This window comes from Empidonax traillii, unplaced genomic scaffold, assembly GCF_003031625.1.
Source record: "Empidonax traillii isolate 1590-97213 ecotype Southwest subspecies unplaced genomic scaffold, ASM303162v1 scaffold454:size726355, whole genome shotgun sequence".
In the NCBI taxonomy this organism is placed as follows: domain Eukaryota; kingdom Metazoa; phylum Chordata; class Aves; order Passeriformes; family Tyrannidae; genus Empidonax; species Empidonax traillii.
Window position 1 is genome coordinate 456,456 of NW_020955647.1, and position 23,577 is coordinate 480,032.

The 23,577-nt window shown below is 52.1% G+C and overlaps 3 protein-coding genes across 4 annotated transcripts in view; 2 read left to right on the forward strand and 1 right to left on the reverse strand.

The window, feature by feature from the left end:
* Positions 1 to 8,838: 8,838 nt before the first annotated feature.
* LOC114063170 (transcription factor HES-5-like) lies at positions 8,839 to 9,831 on the reverse strand. Its single transcript, XM_027895261.1, has 3 exons — positions 9,763 to 9,831; positions 9,284 to 9,464; positions 8,839 to 9,104 (listed from the first exon to the last, which is right to left on the reverse strand). Exons 1-3 carry the CDS (start codon positions 9,826 to 9,828, stop codon positions 8,839 to 8,841), a joined length of 513 nt encoding a protein of 170 aa, XP_027751062.1. The 5' UTR covers positions 9,829 to 9,831.
* A 9,934-nt stretch (positions 9,832 to 19,765) lies between these two features.
* Positions 19,766 to 21,618, forward strand: LOC114063169 (transcription factor HES-5-like). 2 transcript variants are annotated; one of them, XM_027895259.1, is made up of 3 exons: positions 19,766 to 20,044; positions 20,212 to 20,392; positions 20,521 to 21,618. In XM_027895259.1, exons 1-3 carry the CDS (start codon positions 19,982 to 19,984, stop codon positions 20,760 to 20,762), a joined length of 486 nt encoding a protein of 161 aa, XP_027751060.1. In that variant the 5' UTR covers positions 19,766 to 19,981; the 3' UTR covers positions 20,763 to 21,618. The 2 variants fall into 2 exon arrangements, with proteins under 2 accessions (XP_027751060.1, XP_027751059.1); XM_027895258.1 differs by lacking the exon at positions 19,766 to 20,044 and having other exon boundaries at positions 20,074 to 20,392.
* Positions 21,619 to 22,352: 734 nt separating this feature from the next.
* The window catches only part of TNFRSF14 (TNF receptor superfamily member 14), a 7,306-nt gene continuing 6,081 nt past the window's right edge, over positions 22,353 to 23,577 (forward strand). Inside the window, 5 exon segments of the mRNA XM_027895238.1 lie at positions 22,353 to 22,385; positions 22,387 to 22,422; positions 22,424 to 22,486; positions 22,633 to 22,738; positions 23,224 to 23,349. Of these exon segments, the coding sequence (XP_027751039.1) occupies positions 22,353 to 22,385; positions 22,387 to 22,422; positions 22,424 to 22,486; positions 22,633 to 22,738; positions 23,224 to 23,349 (364 nt within the window).

The following is a 23,577-nucleotide window of genomic DNA, read 5'->3' on the forward strand; positions in this document are numbered from 1 at the left end:
CACACAGACACAGAGAGGCCCCCGGGGTGGAGGGGACACACACCCCCGGGATAGGGGACACACAGACACAGAGAGACCCCCGGGATGGGGGACACACACCCACAGAGAGACCCCCGGGATAGGGGACACACAGACACAGAGAGACCCCCGGGGTGGGGGACACACAGACACAGAGAGACCCCCGGGATAGGGGACACACAGACACAGAGAGACCCCCGGGGTGGAGGGGACACACAGACACAGAGAGACCCCCGGAATGGGGGACACACAGACACAGAGAGACCCCCGGGATGAGTGACACACAGACACAGAGAGGCCCTCAGGATAGGGGACACACAGACACAGAGAGACCCCCGGAATGGGGGACACACAGACACAGAGAGGCCCTCAGGATAGGGGACACACAGACACAGAGAGACCCCCAGGGTGGGGGGACACACAGACACAGAGAGACCCCCAGGGTGGGGGGGACACACAGACAGAGAGAGATCCCCAGGATGGGGGCAGAGACACTCCTCGGGGTGAGGGAGGGTGGGGAACGGGCACAGAGACCCCCGGGGGGGAGCTGGCAGGGCCAGGACGCTGCTGGACATGCAGAGATGTGGAGAAGCTCCACACGTGTCCCCTTCAGCCAACACCCCTAATTTTAATTAAAGGATTTTAATCCAAATGTTCTGTGACTTGGACGCGTCCCCAGGAACATGGAATGTGCCATGGAGTGCCTTGGAAAACTTTCTCTCTTAATCAGAGGCCCTCTGTGTGTTTGGTGTCCCTGCCTGTGACACGGGGTCAGAACTCGGTGGTCTCTGAGGTCCCTCCCAACCACAACCATTCCACGATTTTGGGAGTCAGGCACAAGTGTTCCCGAGCTCACCCTTGCAGTGACCTTTCTTGGCTCTGAATTCCCGAGGAATTGGCTGCTCGGGCGTGCTGCTATTTTTGTCTGGCACTGAGGGAGCTGGGGTTGGATGTTCCCGAGCTCTGGATCCTCTGCTGTGGAAAACAGCATTGCAAGAGCTCCTGATGAACACAGAACTGGTGGGGAAATTCAGTGGCAGTCCTGAATATCTTTGCCTTCACTGAAATCTGCCTCATGCCCATTGACCACAGGGAAAGCAGCTGTAAAAACTACTCAAAAAAAGAGAATAACTTCGAATTTATGTATCAGGCTTTTATTTATTTTTGGGCAATAAAAGTTTCTGAAGTTCAGCATAACTCCGACACAGGTTTATACATGAGTGCAGCTCGCACAGAACATGTCACAACATCCTCCAAGGACAGTAAGGAATTCCCGTTTTCCCCTGGTAAAAGGGTACCCAAGAGTAAATACAATTTATACACTTGCCTTTCACAAAAGACTTTGATAAACATTCCTTGTAATCTCGGCAGCAAGGCCGCAACTTTCTCTCCTATAAGGACATAAAAACGAGCTTCAGCCTTTACGAAAGGCACATACACACACACACATCCTGAACCTCACAAACAGCCCTGGTCTGTGAGCAAGACATCCCGAGGAATTTCCTCTACATCGTTTGGGTTGTGGTTTAACCATTTCCAGGGCACGCCCAGCACAGACTATAAATGTTATAGAACCCCTGATGGCACCGTGGGAAGGGCAGATTCCCAAACGTGTCCAGTGAGCTGCTTTGAGACCCCCCCCCAGCTCCAGCCACACTCAGGTGTGGATACCCCGGGACACTCAGAGGAAAAGGCTCCTCCTGATCGGACACTTTTGGGAATTCTGTCCTGCCCACCTCAGCTCTCCCAGCAGGTGTACACGGACAACCTCACAGAGGTTAAGAACAGCCATCGTTCCTCTCTGAACGACCCTTCCCAGCCCTCCCAGCGGGAGGATACGGCTCGCATTCCCTCGGAACAACTTTCTCTCCACTCGGTGGGATCATCCTGGTCCTTCTGGAAGAAGGGAAGCAACTCATCCAAGCAGAGCAACGCTCTGCAAGAGGGGAACATTCTTCCCTACTCGTGAGAGGAGTGGGGGGACTTGTCCGGCAAGTCAGGGGCTCCTCTGGAATACCAGCAAATGTCCAGGGATCATGGAAGCGGGATGGCGAATTGCCAAGGCCTCCAGAGGCTGCGGGAGGGATTCGGTGCTGGGGGTTTGGCAGGGGGAGAACCGGAGTCCTCGGGTGCTGGTTGTGATCCCTGGAAGGGGCAGCCGGGCTCCATCCGTGTCCCCGTGCCGGTGGAGCGGGGATTGAGGGGCTGCTCCGAGGCTCTGGGTGCGATGATCCTGCTCGGGCCGGGCCCTGGAAGGGTAGAGGGGAAGGGTTACAGGGGATGCTCCGGCCGGAGCGTTGCCTGGGGATCAAAGCACCGGGTGTGCTGGGGGTACTCACCTCGCCCGTGTTTCGGGGGGCTCACAGCCATCCCCTGCACGTCTCCTTTCCCAGCTGAGGGTCGGGCTGGTGCCTCTGCCCCCCCTTCTCCAGGAGCAGATCCGAGGCTGCTGTAAATCCCGTGCCCAGGCGGTTCCCGAGCTGTAACACAGAAGGGGAAGGGGCCGTGAGCAGTGGGGCTCCCCCTCCCCAGCTCCTACCCCCGGCCGGGGCCGGCCCTGCTCGCTCCGAGATACTCACTCTGTGCTTCCCTGGGCTCTGGAATTCCCGGGGGCCGCTATCCCGAGCGCTGCTGGGCTCGGGGTGGAGCGGGGAGCGGCATCTCCCCTATTTATACGCGGGGCCCGCATACAAATGTCTGGGTCCGCAGCGGCTCGGAGGTTCCCACAGTCCGCAGCCAATCCCCGCGCGGCCGGGACAATGGGAAAGCATCCATTACAGCATGGCAAATTGGCTGTGAATCGCCTGGGGATAATACCCTGCTCCCGGAGGAGCAGGTGGGCTGGGGAGCGTGGGACACAATGGGGATTGGCACCGCGGCGCTGCGGAGGGAACGTGGGAAAGCGTTGGGCGGCATTATCACCCAGCTCCTGCCCGATGTTGGGAACGGCCGCACCGCGCTGCCCATTCCCAGGCTGTGCTGAAATTAAGCACCGAAAACTGATCCCAGGAAGAGATAATGCTCTGTGCCCAAAGGAGAGGCTGAAAAGGAAAAGATGCAGAATTAGAGGGGCTAAAGCCTTTCACTGACATTAAACCGTGCTTACATGAATACAGTACCAGATAATTTTCAGGCAACGAGAGACTAAAATCGAGGGAAGGACCCTTCAAGCAGTTGGTGCAAAGCAGTTAGCCTGAAATATTTTCCTCTCCATTGTTTAAAGCCCCTCTATGAGTTATATCAAGAGCTCTTCCTTGCTTTTGTTCGGGTAATCTGGGCTTTCCTACAGCAGCCCGTGACATGTAATGATCAGGACGCCTTTCCCAAACATGTCCTGTTTCATTTCATGCCACTTTGTAAATGCCTCACTGTTCCCTTGGTCCTGAGTCTCCAACTAAATATATTTCCCCCTTTACAGACAGCTGAGATGGAGTGAAAAGTCGATTCTTGTCCATTCCTTTGCTGTATTCTCCTCTTGCAGAATGTGACCCAGGTGTGAGGTCACCCTGTGCCTCTGCTCAGTCCTGGCCCTGCTCATCTCTGTGCCACGTGTGCTCAGGCAGGGAAGGGGAAAGGACCAGGCAGGGTCCTGGACTGAAGGTCCGTTTTTGAGATATTTTTTGCCAGGTTAAATTGCCTGCTCAGGTCTGCTGCCTCCTCCCAGCACCACCCAGTACAAAGCCAGTCACCTTCCAGATCTGTCAGTCAGGTGTGTGAGGCCTCCGGTAGCTTTTGAATGCCTGTTTCTTACCTCCACAACAGTGGTGAAAACTCTACTTATTTCCTGTGTCAAAAAAACAGAAGGGAAACCTCTCATTTCCCTGTCAGCCACAGTCAGCCTGTTCCACCTGCCCTCAGCATCCTCTGGACAACCCAGACCTGAGTCTGTGGGTACATGGACAGAAAGGTGTTCCAGCACTCAGAGGGTGGTTGAATAAAAAGATATGGTCCTGCAAAGGATGATCCTGTCACTAATTATCAACCTGAAGCTTTTAAAGGCCCTTTTTACTGCCTGGATTCTCATGGAGTTCCATGGGTCAGCTGTTCTCCCTTCCCAGCCCAATGGCATTTCAGGTGGATCGCTTAGGGTACAACAATTTAAATTCTCACTGGTTGTCAATCAACTGTAATCAAACAAGGACTGTGAGTACTATTCAAAATCAGTTCCTTCAACTATTTTGTCAGCTTGTAGTCAGCATTATTCCTCGGAGCCAGGGCAATCCCTGCATGTTCTTGTGCTGTTGCTGGAGCTGGGAGTGCATCCAGGACCTTCTGGATCCCTCCCGGGGCCACGTGGGCTGGAAGGGCCAGCAGGTCCCGCACGCACCGTCTGGGAAGGAGGGAGGGAGGCTCTGACCCAATTTCCAGCGCTGGAAATATGGAACGAGCGGTTTTAAATAAAGCCACGCCGTCCCCAGCACAATGCCGCGGCCTCCAAAGGGCTCAGGCAGCTCCGGTGATTAAAGCCTGATCCCTGGCTCGCAGGGCCGGGCAGATGGTGCCGCGGGCTGGCCCGGGCCCTCCAGGCACACGCCTTTTGTCCGCAGTTTAACTCCCTCAATGGGCGACGTGGGAAAGGCCGGGAGCTTTGGGCTCAGCCCCATCTGATGGGGATGGGGAACCAGGCACACACAGCAGCCCTCTGGGCTCCCCACAGCCCAGCCTCTCCCTCTCTCTGCCCCTTGGAAAGGCGCTACTCATCTTCCATCCTGCCTCACCTTCCCTCTGACTCTGCTGGTGGGTGAGAGGAACAGATATTCCCCCTTTGGTTTGGTTGGTAAGACCTGAAAACTCAATGGCAATGATATTTCCCAACTGAGGCTTCAGAATAATGACTGAGGCTGCCCCTATGGGATATTCCTCATGGGGCTGGGTGCAGTAGGAGCTTCCTGCAAGGATTTCAGGAAGAATTATGCTGTGCTGCAGTTCAGTTTTGTTAAAAGTCTGCGACCAGTTTGCTCAGTTTGGGCTTTTTTAAAAATTCCTCTCTTACTGCAACAGTCTGTCCCACTGGAACAGGCTGGGGGTCCAAACCCCGGTCATTGTGCTCCATTTCCATGGGAAGAGTTTGTGTCCAGAAAGATGGGCTGTCTGGGGCTGGCTCAGAAACAGGGTTGTTATCCCTGTTTGGGGAATGAAGGATTAAAAGAGACGAATCCCCAAAACTTCCAAACGTGGAGTTGAGTGAGGAATATGACACAATAATTCCCTTCTCAGGAGGGCGGTGTGAGACCTGGAGCTGCTCCTGAGAGGGGACAGCAAAGCCCTGAGACTGTGGTGGGATTGCTGTGAGCTGAGGAACAACCACCCCAAACCCGTCCTCGTGGGCTGGTGCCCGTGGCAGTCCATAAATCCAAGCAGCTGGAGGTGCCCCAGCCTGAGGAGTTGGTACTGGGTCTTTCTGCTCCTGGTTTTGGGGCAGTGATTTCCACCCAGGTGCAGATTGCTGCACACACTCTGCACAGAAGCTGCTCCTGCTTTAACACCAACTGGCAGCTTTCTTATCCTTCTGATCCATGGCCTTCCATGGAGGCAAACCCAGCGTGTTGCAATGCAGCAACAGGTCTGGAGGGAGGAGAACTGTCAGGAGAGAAGACACAAACCCAGAATTTCATTGTCTATATTATGCAGATTTGAAAAGCAGTGTCCTGCACCTCCGTGGCTGTGCGTCCAGCTTGTACCAATTTCAGGGCATTTTTATTTTAGACCATTTCCTACATTCATGTCAGCCTGTCTCCCAGATGCTATTGACGGGGTTTTTAAAGAAATAATTACGATTTTTACTCTTTTTTTTTTTTTCCCCCTCTGCCTTCCTTAAATGGTTTAAAATCTTTCTGACAGCCCCTCTCAAGACACCTATTTAGTGTCAAAGAGCATAACATTCCCAAGTTTTAAAAGGGCCCTCGAATAATACTGATCGATCAATGTGCTCCTTGGGAAAATAGCTCTCCAGATGGTCCACCGGGACAGGAATTGCCGGTCGGCACAATGAGGAGCCAGAGAGCGGCACTAATGCAGGCTGTTGTGAGGCACACGCTGCCTTTGTGCCCCTCTGAATGCCCCAAATGGGGAAGAAAGTGTGGGAAACTCCGAGAAACTCAGGCCCACACTCTGAGGTTAATAGGGGCTTTGTCAGGAGAGTATTCCTGAGCTGTGGGATCAGCATAATAAACAACATCTCCCCTAAGGGTGGGAATGTGTTGGAGCCAGGGGAGGGCCGCCCCAGGGGACGGGGAGGGAGGGATAAGAAGCTTTGAGTTCAATTATGAGAAGTGATAATAATTAATAAATTGTAAACATACCCTTTGCCGGGCCGGGGCTCGGGAAGCCGGAGGTCTGGCTTTTAGCTCGGGGGGTAATTGGTAAATTAAGGCCCAGAGGGGCAAGTCTGTGGCTGATGGAAAGCAGAAAGGGGAGCGGCTCTGAGTCCCTGGAGCAAAGGGAGCCTTTCTGGAGGGGTTTGGTCTCATCCCTCTGCCCAGGAGGAGGTACTGGCTGTTCCTCTCCCTCCCACCATGCACACACGGGGCGTGTGGGGGCAATCCCATCCCCACAGGGACAGCAGCCTCTCCGTGCCACGTGTGACTCTGCTCCCAGTGGGGCACAGCCAGGATGAGGTGGGCTTTGGGGGCACATGGCATTCCAGCTGAGTCTGAACGCGCCCAAACCGCCCTAATTAGGCTTGATTTAAAAACCCCCAGGCCTGGACAACAGCTGGAGTTTTGCTGGGATTCAGAAGCTTGTGCTAATTGACAACGACAAGTTGAGCACAGCGAGGCAAAGTGACTTTTTCAAGCTCGCTAAGCAACCACAAAATCTAAAAATATCTCTTTCTGAATTATTTAGCACTTCATTAGGAAGCAGAAATTACCTGCAGCATTGGTAGAGACCTGTACCAGAGCCTACCTGGCAGAGAGGTGAGGAGCACTCAGCCAGCTTGTGCTTCCAGGGCAAAGGAACAACCAAAATGATCCCTGAGCCGTGCTGAGGCAGAGCAGCACGTTCCTGACCCAGCTGTCTGGCTTTCTGGGGGGGCTTGCTGTGTCTATAAGAGAGGGTTTCATCACAAGCCAAACAAGCCAGGCACAGCCAGCAGTGCTGGGATGAGTTTGATTGTGTCACCTTAGCAGGTCTGAGGTCGCTCCCGGCTTCACTGAGCAGCTTTGACAGGGTCAGGGGTTCAGTGTTCCCTTTTATTTAGGAAAAAACCCTTATTCTAGAAATGAAGCTTTTGAAGGGCACCTCTCCCAGGGAATGTGAGGAGAGCTGAGTTGTTGAGCAGTGGTGTTTCATGCTGGTCCTGTATCTCTGTACGAATGAGAAGGTTCCCTGTCCTGTACCCAAAGCAGTGTGTTACTGTGGCTAGAGAACAGTTTTGTGCACTGATTATTTGTGCAGATTTATTCTACTTCGAAGAGAAGGGAAAATGAGAGGAAATAATTTAGGAGAGGAAATGCTTTTCAGCCTCTGCTATCTAATTATGGAGACTTCCAGCCCCACGTGGGCATATTTCCCTTCAGTAAATGGAACAATTCTGTTATTGCCTGGCAGAATTAGTGTCATAAAATTAAAAGACGACAAAAAGTAGTTCACCTCAGTGCAGGTGGCTCAAAGAGGGCAAGTTCCCCAAGAAGGGGCAAGTGCCAAACCCTTTGGAAGTTACTGGGAGATTTCCCTGATGCTCCCTCGTAAACGGGCAGAAAGCACAAGGCTGAGCTCAGCTTGGTGGGCAAATTAATGGGGAGGTGAAGTGGCTGTGAAATTAGGGATTTGTTTAAGGCTGAATGGGTTGCTGTCAAGTCTAAAAGGTTGGCACCTCTCAGCACCTCACTGCAGCTGCACCCCCATTTTGATTTTTGATAATTTTCCCAGAGGTTTCTGCACTACAGGATCTGCAATCCTGCTCTGTTAAAGGGATTTCACAGAGATAAAGCACTGTGACACCTCCTGATGGCTTCCCCACTGCAGGAGAGTCTGCATGCACCCAGGCCAGAAGGATTGGCCATTTGAATCATTTCAAACCAAAGGATTAATGACTAAAACCGTTTTTATTGTATGGCACAGTGAAGACACACAAGTTGGACATCACACAGGATGAATACATCACAACTTTATAAAAGCTATTTAAGCTCCTTAGTTCAGTGAATGATTACAAAGTACTTATTGCCTCCCTTCCTCCCCCTTTTCCTTCAGGTATAGCTCAGGTATTTCCTTTACAAAAGGCATCAATTATCCCTCGACTGAGAGCAGCACAAAGTGACACGAAGAGAATTTTCCCCAGAGCTACCTGTGATCAGCACAGCTCTGTGAGGACACTAAAAATTGCAGAGGAGCTTCAGAAGAATCAGCATTTCTTAGTAACATCTTTCACTCAAAAGGTAAAGGCCCAGTCCTCTCTTTATGATACAAAATACATTCTCCAAAGGGCTCCTTCTTGAGGAAGGTCAGTACATTACCAGGAGACAATGGAGCACTTGAACCAGGGACCCTGGGAGTCAGCAGAAGGATTTCCACTGACAGCCACAGGCTCGGCAGCCTCTGATGGAAACTGAGGGCATTTGCTCTGAGATCACCACAGAACTCGGTCCTGTCTTTGGCCAGGAGCCACCAATAAAAGCAACAAATTTGCTGCAAATTGTACACCCACAGTCCTTCACTATGAAGGGAAACCACCCAGCGACCCTCATTTCTGGTGACAGAAAAACAATAACCGCCCCCTCCCACCTCTGGAAAGCAACGTTTCCTACTTTAAAGAGGAACTAACAAACCACAGGTCCCTCTAGTTTTCGTAGCAAAACATGGGAAAAGAGTCCAGCAGGTCTACCAGGGCCTCCAGAGGGTGGGAGCAGCAGCCAGGCTCTTCTGGGCAGGCTGTTTTCTGGGAAGGAGGCAGGGAGACAGGGGGGAGCTGCGCAGGGCCGGGGGGTACGAGGGGTCTGAGCCCAGCTGGGCTTTGCAGAAGTGCTTGATCAGCTGGACCTGAGTCTCCTTCTTGGGCTCGTAGTAGGACAGAAAGTGCATGGCCTCCTTGAGGCACCGCAGGTACCCGCTGTTAAAGTCCTGCTCGGGGCTCTTGGGGGCGAATGCTGCAAGAGAAGGGAAGAATAAATGCAGTGGGTTAATATCACAACCAAAACATGGGACACTGGTGATCTGAGCAGTGGGTTTCTTTCAGGAGCCCACGAGCCCTGCTCGTGTGCCTGGAGCCGGGGTGTCCCAGCCCCCGGGGGCAGGGTCAGGTGTGCAGTACCTGCTCTGCACTCACTTTGCTCCTGCAGCTGGCTCTGCTGCTTCAGGTAGCTCACAGCCACTTCCAGGATGTCGGCTTTCTCCAGCTTGGAGTTGGGCTGGTGCCTCTGGAACTCCTTCTCCAGGAGCAGTTTCAGCTGCTCGATGCTGCTGTTAATCCGGTCCCGGCGCATTTTCTCCACCACCGGCTTCCTCAGCTGGGGGAGATGGAGCACATCCTCAGGGACCTTGTCAGGCCTGACCTGCTTTCCCCCCCCAAATGCCCTGATACATGTGTTCAAAGATGCCTTCATTCAGTAGAAGAGCTGTGAGATGCTGCCCACCCATTCCCTACTTCATTTAGTTTTAAAAAATCATTATAATCTCCTTTATCTCTCTTTAACCTACTTGCCTTCCCCCAGACCACTTTCTCCCTCTTATCCCATCTATTTTCACGTCATATTTATTTGCTAGGGGCAAGCCAGCCTTTCCAATCCTCTCAAGGGCTCCACTTACTTTATTCTTTTCCTTTGGCAGCAGTTTCTCCTCCATGTGGATCATGAGGGTGTTGCTGGGAGCCATCCCGGGCGCTCTCAGCTGGGCACAGACCCCGCTCAGCTGCCGTGCTGATGCTCTGACAGCTCCCAAGAGCCTGTATTTATAGCGGGCAGGGGGGGCAGATACGTGAGTGTGGGGCTGGCCGGTGTTTCCCACAGCCCCGCAGCCAATCCGGGCAGGCAGCGGGACAATGGGGGAAGCATCCATTAGTGCACGGTACATTGGCTGCCAATGCCCCGGGGAGAATAACCTTCTGCCCACGCTGCTGGTGGAGTGTGCGGCGTGGGGAGCTGGGAAAGCACCGACCCTCCAGCTGGTCGGGGATCGGGGGCATTGCCGAGGCCCCGCGTGTGCCGGCAGCGGTGGCGTGGAGGAGGCACGCTTTGGGGGGAAGGTGGGAAAGGGCCTGGTGGGGATAAAATCAACATCACCAAGGGCATCCCTGCCCTCCCCAGAGTGGGGGCTTTGCAGCTGGAGTGTGTGTGTGTGTGGGGGGGGGGTGTCCACACAGCCACTGCACGTCAGTGGGTGACCCAAAGTGTGACCAGTGTGCAGCCCCAGGTTTGTCTGCAGCACATTTTCAAAGCTGTGGAGAGGTGACAGCCAGGGTGGTGGGGTGTTGGATGGATGGGATGAATAACGGGAAGCAGTGGGAATAGTAACCTCAGTTTCTCTCTTGCCCTGAACACAGCGGGCTCTGTGAGTGTTCCCACTGCCCCCAGTAAGGAAGCAGAGCTGGGCCATGCCTATCACCCCATGGCTCTTCCTTTTCCCTTTCCTTCTCTCTCTCTTTCATACAGACATTTATGGGGACGATGGTTAAGATGGGCTGAGGAATAGCACCAAGTTCAACCTGGAGTCCTGGGAAGTCTTGGGAAACCAGAGGTGTGTCATGAATGGGATTCGACAGCTGAGGCCCATCTTTGGCCCTCAGTGAGGAGGTCAGTTGTGCTTCTTGCCTGAGGTTCCTGCTGTGCCCTGTTCTGCTCTTGGACCTGCTGCAGTGCTGAACATCAGATCTTAGTCTGATGCCTCCCTGTGTAAACCTTCCTGTGTCATTCCCACTCCGTTTCCTAATGTGGAAGATGGGAACAGAGCTGCTTGCTTGCATTGGCATGGAGATGTCGGTATGAATTAGGCAAACGTTTCTTTTGTGATAAAGGTAAGGAAAGACTGAAGCTGTGAGGGCACTGGAGGTCAGTTCTGATTTTGTCTTATGAGAAAAATCTCTGCCTGGATATGTTCCTTGAGGCAGCACTGAAAATAACCCAGAACCTACCTGGGAAAAGCTGTGCTGCACCTGCCATCTGTGGGTCCAGCCCCAGGCAGAGGTGTGTGCTCCTCCTGCTCCTCCTGCTCCCAGCATGGAGCGTGGCCAAGCATCTGGGCACGGAAAGGGAGCAGGGAAGTGTGCAGGGAGGTAAGAGAGCCCAGGAGTTTCTTACTTGGAAACCCTGAAGTGAAGCCCGAGGGTAATGGGCAGTTGACAGGAAGGAGGGAGGTGTCACTGGAAGAGCCAGGGATTCATTGTGCTGACCTGAATGGGCTCAGCGCTTTGTGAAGGGCAGATGTTGTCCTTGGAGCCCTTTATTCCCTGTGTTGTGGGAAAGCCAGGAGACAAGACATCTCATGAACACTTTGAAGCAATCAAAGGATTATGATACAGAATAAGACACAGCTCAGAGACCATGGCCCAGCTCCTCCAGCTCTAATGAGGTGTTGCCTGTTTCCCTGTGCTCTTTGGCTGGCCCTCCTCCAGGAGCTGGTATCCTGTGTTATCCCTTTCCTAGCAGGGGAGGAATGCTGGCCTTGCAGCCAGGAGCTGACAGGTAGGCACGGACCAAGCTGCTTGAAGAGACTCTTTGGTGTCAAACCCCACCTTTTTCCCAACTCCTGAGAAGCAGCCCTGACCTTTATTGCTGTTAGAACTGATAGCCAGATGGTCTTTTGGGAGTTGGATTCTTTCCCTTTAAATCATTCAGGCTCAAGCACCGTCACTAATGTCGGGAGTAGTTGCAAGGCACACTTCTATTGTCCCAGCAAGAAGTGTTATCAATGGGGGAAGAGTATGGGAAAGGCAGAGAAATCCAAACCCACACAGCCTGGCGCTAATGACTCCTTTGTGGAGCTGCTGCTGCTGGAGCACCACGGACTCCGTGGCTTTTTCACCCAGGAAGGCTCAAACGCGCCTCTTTCTCCATCCAGGGGCTTCTCCCAGATCTGTGTGTACCAGGAGAAAGGGCTGGCGAGGGGCAGGGACAGTGGGTCACACCCAGGGGTGGCTCCAGGAACGCCGAGCTGAGCTGCAGCACGGGCAGTCCCAGAGCTGCTGGTTTGCTCCACTGGGCCTCAGTTTGCTCTCCTGGGACATGGGAGAACTCTTCCATTGGAATTGGGAGCTGCCCTGTGTCTGTGGTGGGAGGCAGGGACAGGGCTGAAGTGGCCCTTGTTCTTCTCTGGCATCACCTGGGGACAGTGCTGGGCACCCTGGAATGAAAAGCAGGGCTGGGCACTGCTCCTCGGCACTGCAAGTGCTCAGGTGGCCCCTTCTCCCCGTCTTGCAGAGGAGTTTCTTTGCTACCCTCCTTTTGGGAACATTGCTGGGAAGGCCTGTTTCCCCAGGGAAATGGAAGGGTTGCTAGGATCAAGCCAGCTCTGATCTCACTTGAAGGGTAATTGCTGGTGGCAGCAGCACTGAGGGGGAACAGCAGCAAAGAGAGCACCTGCCAGGTACCCAGGTACACAAACCTGAGTGGGAATTGTTATCTTTGGGTGCCTGAAGAACTATTGGGTCTATATGTCACTGCTGGGTGGACCTGTCCCAGTGTTTAAGACTCCTGGATTTCAGCAGCACAATCCCTGCAGCATTACCAAAGTCCCTTCATCACCCTCATGCTCTTCCAACCTGCTCTGTGCAGGTCCTTGGCTAAGGTGTGAAAAGACAGGGCACTGCCTGTTTGAGTGACCCCTAATGATCCTCTGATAGTTTTTAATTTAGGAGCCAGTGCTTCCTTTGGTGTGGCAGATGAAGATCCCTCTCCAGCCCCCCAGGTGCACCCAACCCTGCCTCCCATGCTCTGCTCGGGGTCCTTCAGTGACGTGACATTCTACACACTGAACAGTTTAAAAATTGTTTGCCTGGAAGGCAATACATAAAGAAATTATCATGTAAAACTTGCTATTCAGGATTGGCTTCTGTTCCCACAAGACAAGCATAACTCTGTGTGTGAACCGACAGAGTGGGAGTGCAGGGAAATCTGCCCTTCCAGGGGAAAAGGTTATGTTGTTATTGCACCCATTGTGTAAAATATTCCATTAAATGTCATTAGCATGGCATTATCTTGCCTCCTTTAGACATCAGAACCCCCTCAAAAAGGGGTCTTAATACTGTAAAGTACATTCTTCACAGGTTTAACCTTTTTTAATTAGTTTTTCTTCAAATCCAGAATATTTAATATACTGCCATTCCCAGGTGTAGGGGTGAGGGAAAGAGGACTTTGATCATTAAGAAACATCTGAGACAATTTGATCTGCATTTTTTGGGCTGTTGGAGGCAAAAGCAATTTCTATAGCTGCTTGTGTGGTGACCCCCAAATAGTCATGCACCAGTGACATAGTCCTTCTACAGTGAGTATCACAAATAATTAAAAATTAAGGAGAATTTATTATTTTTCTGCCCAGCTGAAATTCCCACAAGTCACCTCTCGGCACATTCAAGAGCGCACAAGAGGGATTTATTATTTCCTGGTATATTGACTCTGAAAGGTCTGGGGATTACAGCTGCTTTGCACATGAATAGCCGGAGTGTGTTGTACAAAAGGCATGGTCTGTGGGATAATGGGGTTGGATGTGGGAAAGCGCTGACCCTGGGGGAGAGCAGGCTGGTGCCTGATGGCAGGAATCAATTATGGCTCAAAGGAACACATTGCCCCGGGAGCAGGCTTGGCGGGAGCCACCGTGTTCTGTGTTTACCACCCTCCTGCTCCGGAGCCAGATAACAAACCGCGGGGTATATCCTGCCCTCCTGCCCGGCCCGGGGGCTCACGGGGCTGAGCTGCTGATGGGTTGGGAAGGGCACCGTTCCCCACCCCGGGAGCGGGGCTGGCACCCAGCAGGGATCTCACACGTGCTGCCAGATGGGTGTGAGGTTCCTCTCCAGCACCTCAGACCCCGAGTCCACCGGGAGCACACGCTCCCCAAAGCCCCCCGGAATTCCCCATCAGTCACCTCCCGTGCCCTGGCCAGGGAGGGAACAGCCTGTCCCTGACAATGCCGTGCAGGGAACAAGCAGAGGCTGCTGGGTTCATGCACTTCCCGCATTGTTTTGGGCAGGATTTTTGGAAAACGGTGGCATTCAGCTCTTACAATGGGCTCTGCACCTCCGGGTGTCTGGCACTGCTGCCAGCCTTCCAAATGTCAAATCTGGGCTTTGAGGAACCAAGAGATGGGCTGAGTGACATAGGAATTGAATAAAAACATTTGATGTTTCTAATAAAAAAATTAAAAGAATTTTGATGGGAGGGGGTTTACTCACATTTTGATTACTTTATTGAGTATTTAGGCTTTGGATTGACATCATTAACTTTCTGTCTTTATGGAATTATGAGGCTTGGATTTGAAGTCCTGCTGAAGGCCATAAGTATTTTGAGCCTCCTGATAAAAGTCACAAGACTGAGAAAGCAGTGCTGCCAAGCTTTTGGCAAGGAGCAGGAATCCTGCAGGGAGGATATTTCAGAGGAGCAGGTTGAGAACTGGGAATGTGGCTCCTCAGGCCTGGCCCCAGCGAGCACTTGCTGTCACTGACAGGATGGGAATGGTGTGTCCGTGCCAGAGGGGAGGGCAGCACCTCTCCAGTGCAGGAGCAGCAATTAATCCCATCTGCATGTGGCAGATATTTAATCACTCACACTCCAGCCAGGGCAGCGTTTGGGGTTGGGGGGGGGATAACAGGCAAAGGCTTCCCAGGTGCCCCCTGAGCCTCTCTGATTGTCCCTGATTGAAGTTTGTGACCTGAAGCTGACCCTCCCTTATGCCCCAGTGGATTTCTCCCCATCCCTGGGGCTCAGCCTGAGTTTTGGGGTGAGTTTTGGGGTGAGTTTTGGGGTGAGTTTTGGGCTGTAAGCTCCTGCTTGGCAGCCGTCAGTCCCCGCCTGTGCCTGGGGACAGTGTCCTGGGGCTGTGGCAGGTCCTGCCCTGCCAGGCAGGTGGGTTTGGGAGGCCTGAGGAGCTCCTTTGCCATGCTCAGCTGGCAGCAGAATGAAGAGATGGTGTCTGGTAAATGCAGGTACCTGCCCTGAATTCCAGGAGGAGGGAAAGTTGATTCTGAGCCAGGCAAGGGACGGGCAGAGGGGCACACACAGGAGCTGCCAGGCTCTGGTTCTCACAGGGCAGGGTTGGGAGCCCTCATCACCACCCACAGGGCAAGGCACGCTGTCACATTCCCTTATAAACTCAGGAGGCCTTGTAATTCAGGGCACACTTCATCCTCTCCTCCAGGGAGCTCCCAGCCTGGCACAACCAGAACTGCTGGGAGCAGAATTCCATGATGCTGACAGACAGAGATGCTCAGATGGGCTGTCCTGACCTGTAGGAGAACAAATGAATTAAAACTGAGTTTACTCTCTAGAGAGACGAAGTTATTTTCTGTTAAACACGTCATTAGGTATTTCCTGATCAAGGATTTGAGAGCATCTTCCTTTCCAGCCATTCCACGGGCTTGAAGAAATTATAATAAATAACATTTTCAAACCTCACTGCTGAACTTGAGGGCAAAGAACTTTGGTGTCTGTTTATTGAGGTGGTGTGTGGCTGGTATCCCAAATTCTCCCAACAAGCAAGGGGGCTGGCTCCTTTCAGAGATCCAAAGCTAATTAAAACAAAAGTGGGCGCTGAGCACCTTTGCAAACCAGATGTCTCAAACAGGCACTTGAGAAGCCCCACGAACCTGTAGGCTGCTTGAAATCCTGAAACCTTGGTTTTTCTCCTCTCTGCCTCATTTTCCTGCCTTTGTAAAACATTGCTAATAATACATCCTCATCTCGCCGAGGAGGTCACTGAGAATTCATTAGCTGGCATTTGTAAAGCACTTTGAAAATGCAAAGCCAGTGCATTATTCCTGCTCTTCTGGATGCTTTCCATGTTATTAAAATCAGGATTTCAGAAAGGCTTATCAGGGATCAAAACAGCATCCCAAACTTGAAAGGAAGCACGACTGTTAAACCATCAACTGTCGCCTCCCCCTCCAGCCAGATGTTAAGCCCCAAAGAACTGAAGTGGCACAAGGAATTACTTTCCCAAGTTCCCCCAGCTGGGCTGACAGGCCTTGATCAATGGTTTTCTCCACGGTGAGGGCTATGCAGATGGTGTGCCCAGAGCAAGGTTTCTGTGCAGCACAAAGGGAAGTCAAACACCATTTCTAATTCAGCTTGTAGCATGGCACACTTCCTTTATCCTCCTCTTGAATGCCCTGAATGGGAGAGCAGTGTGGGAAACTGGAGGGAACTCCACACTCACCGCGTCCCCCGGGCTGGGAGACACCCCTGTCCCCAAAGCACATCTGCCTGTGACAGCCAGGGGGGGAAAGGAGTGACAGATCGAAAAATCAGATTATGAAACCTGCACGGAGGGAAAGCAAACCCTGAGGAAGAGGGAAGAAGGGAAGGAAGATGTGCAGGTAGACGGAAATTGAACCAACCAAGGGGCAGGGAAGGGGTGGGAGGGAATGCAGGGGAAGGGCAAGGAGGAAAAGCAAGGAAGGGCAGGAAAGAAATGACATGGAAGGGAGCTGCAGAGCAGAATCTTGCCCATCCACCGCTCAGGCCAAAGGCAAATGTCCCACTGAAGGTGGCACAGGTTGTTTAGATCTGCTCTGAGGCTTCTGAGCAACATCCCCTGTTTGCTTCTTCAGCTGGGATATCCTGGGATTCCTACAGACCATGAGGGACCCACATGGAGCTGAGGGAGCTGGGCCTGGCTTTTAAGGAAATTATTAACCAGGTTTTATCCCAGCAATACTGGGGGGAAGCTCTTCTTTTCATTAATACTCCTAAACTACTCTGTGTTGCTTGGGTGAAAGAAATGGGAAACAACAGAGACGGGTCTGGTCTTGGTATTTGGCAGGAGAAAATTCAGCCTCTGATTTTGCCAGCTGGGTTTTTGATAAATCTGCTGTAGGTGTAGAGGTGATTTGTATTTACAAGTTTACAGAGATCAGGAGGCACAAAAGCTGCAGGGCAAAGCTTGGAGCCCAGATTCTCTGTTGGCCTCAGTGGGGATCCCGGCTTGGGATTGGCCCCATTTTATTTTCGGCTCCAGGAATGTAGGACTCATCACCAACTAAATATCCTGTATTTTGTCTTTCCCATTCCCGGTTCATCTCTGTCCCTGCTCCCAAGCCTTTCACCTCCCCATGCTTACCAACATAAGGCCGTGGAAGTTCGTGCACTCCAGAGTTTCCCACAGCATTCCCTCCCGTCACAAAGGAAGTGTGCCCGGCTACAAACCCCATTAGCAACGGGGCTTGGCTCTGCTTTGTGTGCAGTGGGAAACGCTGCTCCCAAAAGGCCATCTGGGCAGCACGGCCCACAGGAAGCACTGGGAGCATCTCGGAGAGACTTGGGAAAGCAGCAGCATCTTTAGGTCTTCCTCAAGGGATAACATCTGGCAGGGATGCTGGGGGAAGGCTAATTGCTGCTGCCGTATTTCAAACAGCCAGATAAAGTATTTTGGGATCCTGCTGAGTTTTCTGTGCAATACTGTGTGTGTTTGGAACCTCAGTAGGAGGTATGCAAGTCCAAATTAATTCTCACTGGTGCAAAGTCCATAGATTCTGCAAACTTTATAATAGGGAGGAATTTTTCTTATTGCTTTCTTTAGGATTTCCAACCAAAGCAGGACATCTATTTTAGGCAACTGAGCATCTAATTTGAGTAAGTCTTCCAAGATGGTCAATAATTGGCTAATTTTCCCCTCACAGATTGTGAAACAAAAGAAAATCTAAAAAATATATGTTTTTATTTCAGATGCTTTAAAATTTGTTTCTGTCACAGAGTGAGGGAGTAGGAGCCTCAGTGGATTTACCACCCAAGGGAGATTTTGCTACATTCACCTCCCAATAATCCATTGAATATCGTAATTTTTATTATCACATGCAATGTAAATATGTGGGGCCTCCAGCCTCCATAGTTAAAGGGAAGTTCTCCAGACCACAGAAGATTATTTCACATTCATCCTGCTCAGTTGCAGGCTCTGAGTCAGTTTGGGTCCAAAAGGAGAGGAAATTTTGAGCACTGGCCCCTTGACTGTGCCAATGCACAACCACTACCAAGAGCAAGGAGGGTAAGGTTGGCATGACTGTTCCCATGGAGTTAGTGTAGTAATTATGTGGGAATTGAGTGGAGAAGTAAGAGGAAAACAGCAATTGTCTGTAGCACAACTGCCAGTGGCCCTGCAGATGACGGGACTGGCACTTTTCTTCCTCATGTGCTCAATTAACGAGCTCAAGAAACGAGTTCCAGCCCCGCAGTTTCTGTGCCAGGGAATCTCCCCAAGAGGGACGTGCAGAGAGCAGGATTGGTTTCAGAGGTGGCATTACATGGGCTCACAGATAATCCACAGGCTTTGAGGAGAACATGTGAAACGGTGTCACAAAAGCGTTCCCACAACTTGACATAAAGGATGGGGAGCTCAACAGCTGCTGCTCTGGAGGGAGAGAGGGAGCCCATTCAGGGCAGCACAATGGGGCTGGAATGGCAGAGCCTGCAAGAGCTCCTTTAAACCTTACCTGAGCCTGCAGGGAGGAGCTGCAGAGGGAGGGAAATGTGCCCTGTGTGCTCTGTGTGTTCACTCTGACAGGCCTGAGTGACCACACGCGTGTTCACGTGCAGATGAACACAGGTACATTAGTGTAAACACAAGCAGCATTTCCTTACTGCAGAAGGAGCTTCCCAAACGTCAGCCCTGACATTACTTGACAGATGAATTACTGGCAGATCTGGTTCAAGTTTTCCAACAGGAATCCCTGGCTCTGTGTTTATCAGACACAAACAGTGACACTGTCAGCTCTTCCCACTGCAGACACCCCCTGAGCATCTCTGTGTGGAAACTGGCCCCGTGGAGAATGATGAGGAATCAGGAATTCGATTTCTCACAAGTTTGGTGGGGATATAAATTTCTTCTGCAGCCAATCTTCCTTAGTGCATAGGCTAAATGAAAATAATTGGAGTAAAATGTGTTTTGGGGAGGAAGTGAGAAGCAGCATGAGACTGAGCTGATCCTCAAGCATTCCAAGACCCTTCACCACATTATGTTTATCTTGCAGGTATTTGGAAACAGAAATATAAAGTGCTTGTAATGTGGCTTGAGAGTTTTCTAAAGGGCTGCATGAGGTACTGAGGGAAGAGAGCAAAGACCAAACCAGAAAATGTTTTCTGTAATTGCGTGTACTTAAAATTGAATGTATTTATTTGCAGTAAGCCAAAGCAGAAAAGCCATTTTCTGTTTCCCATGGGCAAAGTGGGTGCCTGAGTTACCTGTGGGAGAGCCATTCCTTTGACTCCCTGAGGAAATTGGGTGAGTGGATTTGAGGAATTTCTGCTCCTTCTCTCAGGAGCTACTCATGTGTGCATGTGCCGTATCCCTGCTCTGTGTGCCATATCCCTGCTCCGTGTGCCATATCCCTGCTCCATGTGCCACATCCCTGCTCCAGTGTGTGCCTTGGTGCATTCCCAGGAGCAGTGCAGCCTTCCCGCCATCAGCAGCTGACCTCCTCCTCCTCCTCCTCCTTCCTCCTGCCTGTGAACCCCAGGCCGCCCCTGGAATGCTATTGATCCATGGCATTAGTCAGCAGCCTTTCCCATTGAAGGCCAGCTCTTTCCCAGCTCCTGACACGTAACTCTGATCCCAGGCTTTCACGTAGCACACACTCCCCACCTGCTCATCTGGGAGAAGGTCATTATCCGCAGGCTATTCACTGCCACTGGAGCATGCAAGAATAGCTGCTTCTCCCATTGTGCTTCCCATCTCCCGGATTGGCTGCGGACTGTGGGAAACGCCACCGAGCCGCAGACCCACAGACTCGCCCTGAGCTTGGGCAGTATAAATACCAGGCAGAGGCAGCTTCCAGCAGCACGTTTCTCCTGGATTCCACTCCGAGAGCTCCCTTCCCTTCCCAGGACAGATGGCTCCCAGCACCGTTTTCTTGGAGCCCGACAACCTGCTGACACCAAAGGAGAAAAACAAAGTAAGTCCCGGCACAGCCCGGCAGCTCTTGGCTGCTCCCGGAGCATTGACACCAGCTGAGAACCTGCCCCACAGGGTTTAGGAGCAGGGATGGGCACCAAACAGCCCCGAGGGGTGACAGAGAGAGGATCCTTTAATAACAGGTGTCTTTTCCTTTGCTTTTTACAGCTGAGGAAGCCGGTGGTGGAGAAAATGCGCCGGGACCGGATTAACAGCAGCATCGAGCAGCTGAAACTGCTCCTGGAGAAGGAGTTCCAGAGGCACCAGCCCAACTCCAAGCTGGAGAAAGCTGATATCCTGGAGATGACTGTCAGCTATCTGAAGCAGCAGAGCCAGCTGCAGATGAAGAGTGAGTATTGAATTTTGTTTAATTCTCCATCTTACTGTAAATCTGTGACAGTTGTATTAATCCTGAGCCATGAACAACTGCTTTAAACTATTCTTTCTTCCCTCTCCCTCTTTTCTTCCCTTCTCTAGCTGCAGGATCCTTCCATAAAAGCTCCCAGTTTGATTTCAGAGAGGGCTATTCCAGGTGCTTGCAAGAAGCTTTCCACTTCCTCTCTCTCCATAAAGTCCGAACTGAAACCCAGACCAAACTTCTAAGCCATTTCCAGAAGAGCCAGTCGGCTGCTCCGGAGCTCTCCTGCTGCCCTGGGAACGCTGGCCCCCTGAAACAAGTGCCTGCAAAGGACACCTGCCCTCTCTGGAGGCCCTGGTAGTCGGGAAGTCCTCACTGCAGGGACCTGCGACAGTCCAGAGGAAGGATCTGACTGCATCTGATAGTCCAGCTCTGATCCTCTCTGCTGTAGGGAATTTTATTTCCCCCTGTATTTCATTTATGTGTGAGAGAATGCCATGCTTTTGACTCTTTTGGGATCCTTTGGCAAAAGTTGAGGTGTTCTGTTTGGTGTGGAAGCTGTGTAGGCACTGCTGCAGTGCTGCCCAGGCAGGGGCAACGTCTTCAGAATGAAGGAGGATGTTTGTAAATGTTACAGTTGTGATGGACAGCAATTGCTGTAGGAGATTTTCTCTAATATTCCCCTTAAGAGCCACCAGCTTTGCTCTGGCTTGATGAGTGACTCGGGTTGGCTCCGTCACTCCCAAGGAGAAATTTATTACCTTTAGTCCATGCACACTTGGTTAAAATCCATTTCCCACTGTTTGCTTATCAATTGTGCAGCATCAAAAACGGGTTTGGTTTTGGTTTGGATTTCTCCCCCAAGGCCCTTTTGTAGTTCTGTATATCCAGTGGGAGGGATGACCAGGAGTTAGGAATCTATGTGGAATATTTCTACTGTATGATGCTTTTTTCAATTTAGAAAAAGAGTGTGTTCCTGCTTTATGTTAAAGAAAAAGTGGTAGGTAACAGGCTTGATTTGTCAATGTTATACATTTTGGGTGTAAGCTATGCTTTTTTTAGCATTTTCATTATAATAATGATTTTTATCTGTATTGAGTAGTTGAATTCCTGGTGGATGGTGTTTCTCCCGGTGCTGGGACTGCCCTATGGCTGATGTGCATACTGTGTATGCGTCTCTGTGTGTGTAGAGAGCAATAAAATGCATTTGTGTGCAACCTGTGTGTGGTTCTGTCCCTCTGAGAGATGTGCAGCCGCTCGCACCCCTGGGGAAGGTTAACATCAGTCATCTGTAGAAATGGGATTTTTTGTGAAGCTCGAGGAACTCCCATTTGTGTCTACTCTCTATTCTCGTGACTCCCACCACGAGTTCCCCCTCAGCCCACGGAGTAAGAAGTGCTCCTGGCAGCCAGATTCCCTCAGCCGAATCCTGCTGAGCATTCCCCTGTCAGGGCCCCTCCTGCCACACAAACAAACCCCTGTCCTGAGCAGGGGGACCTTGCACCTGCCCGGCAGGTCTGCAGGCACCCACCTGAGCCCTCCTCCCTTCCACCCGAGCCCGTCACCAATGAGACCCCTAGGAGGGGGTTTGAGGGCTTGTTTGCCACGATTTGAGGGGCTCGTTTTGGGGTTTGAGGGACTGGTTTGCCGGGATTTGAGGGGTTTGTGGCACAACTTTTGGGGTTTGTTCCAAGTTTTAAGGGGTTTGTGTGCCAGGATTTGAGGGGTTTGCTCCAGGCTTGGAGGGCTGGGTTTGTTCGCCAGTTTTTGAGGTGTTTGTGACAGGTTTTCAGGGGTTGGTTTGCCACGCTTTGAGGGGTTCGTTACAGGTTTTGAGGGACTCTTTTGTCACAAATTGAGGTATTTTACTGACTTTCGGTCCAGCTCCAGCGGGAAGTGACACGACTGTCACGGGGGACGGGGCAGCGGCTTCTCCTCTTCCCGTCCCTTCATGCCGACCTTTCGCTTTCGATTTCTTCGGGCGCTCTGCGGGGACGGGCCCTGTCCCGCATGGGGCAGCGGCTGCGGGCTGCGGGGCCGCGGCGGTGGCGGCTGAGGGAGCGCGCCCGGAGCACCGTGAGCCTGGTGAGGGGGGCCGGGGACACCCGAGGGGACCGACCCGCGGGACGGCACCTGAGCCCGGGGGAGCCGCCCCGGACCGAGCGGCCGGCCCGGTTCTCGGGGGATAACGCGGTCCTCGGGGGATAACCCGGTCCTTGTGTTGCCCCGAGGTCCTCGCCGTGGTGCTGGTCACGCAGCTGGAGCGCTCGGATGCCATGGGCTGTGAGCTGGGCGAGTACCCCCAGGGCACCGAGTGCTGCCCCATGTGTGCTGCGGGTACGTACTGGCCTGCCCTGCCTGCCCTTCATGCTCTGCCTGCCCTGCCTGTGATTCCTGCCCTGCCTGCCCTTCCCACTCTGCCTGCCCTGCCTGCCCTCCCTGCTCACCACCTCGGCTTGGGGCGGCTCCCTCTGCCCCAGGGGCCATGGGGTGACCGATGCCAGTGGTCACCCAGGTTATCCTCTCCAACCAGCACTCAGCCCTCACCCAGTGCCGGGCCCTGTCCCTTCCTTGGGAGCCTCCAGAGTGGCCGTAACAATCAATAGTCTCTGCTGGGGTAGTAGGTAAAGTCACAGTTTCCAACGAGCTTCATTTCGTGCCCTGGTTTCTGTTTTAGGATTATGTCCTTGCTATTAGGATATTTCTGAGGCTCTTATAGTTGATTTGCAGTATTTAGGTGTGGTTGGGTACCAGTGCTGGTCCCTGACCATGTGAGCTTTGCTAACAGAGCTGCTTCTTTGGGGATGGTTTATGGTTTTCAGGATGGCGGGTTTTCAAGCACTGCACTGCCAATTCCAGCACAACGTGCATACCTTGTGTGGAGGGGACCTACACAGATCACCCCAATGGTTTAACATACTGCAGGACATGCAAACTGTGTGATGAAGGTAAGGAGGATGCTCAAGAACCAGTTCAAATGGATTTTTCATGCCTTTCCATGGATACATTCTCCCTTCTCCTTTCTTGCCTCATTTACTTGACAAATTAGTCAGTGTGAAGAACAGGCTCATGTCACTCTGCAGACATGGGACTGCTGTGAGCTGTGGGATGGAAGAGAAAAACTGACAGGGAGCTTCAGCTGGCACCACTGGAAGTTTGATCTGCAGCCTCTCTCT

Coding starts and splice junctions, on each gene's coding strand:
- LOC114063170 (XM_027895261.1), bottom strand. CDS start 9,828: ATGGCTCCCAGCAACACCCTCATGATCCACATGGAGGAGAAACTGCTG. Junction 9,465..9,762: donor TGCCAAAGGAAAAGAATAAA/GTAAGTGGAGCC, acceptor CATCTCCCCCAG/CTGAGGAAGCCGGTGGTGGA. Junction 9,105..9,283: donor GAGCCAGCTGCAGGAGCAAA/GTGAGTGCAGAG, acceptor CTTCTCTTGCAG/CATTCGCCCCCAAGAGCCCC.
- LOC114063169 (XM_027895258.1), top strand. CDS start 20,134: ATGGGCACCAAACAGCCCCGAGGGGTGACAGAGAGAGGATCCTTTAAT. Junction 20,393..20,520: donor GAGCCAGCTGCAGATGAAGA/GTGAGTATTGAA, acceptor TCCCTTCTCTAG/CTGCAGGATCCTTCCATAAA.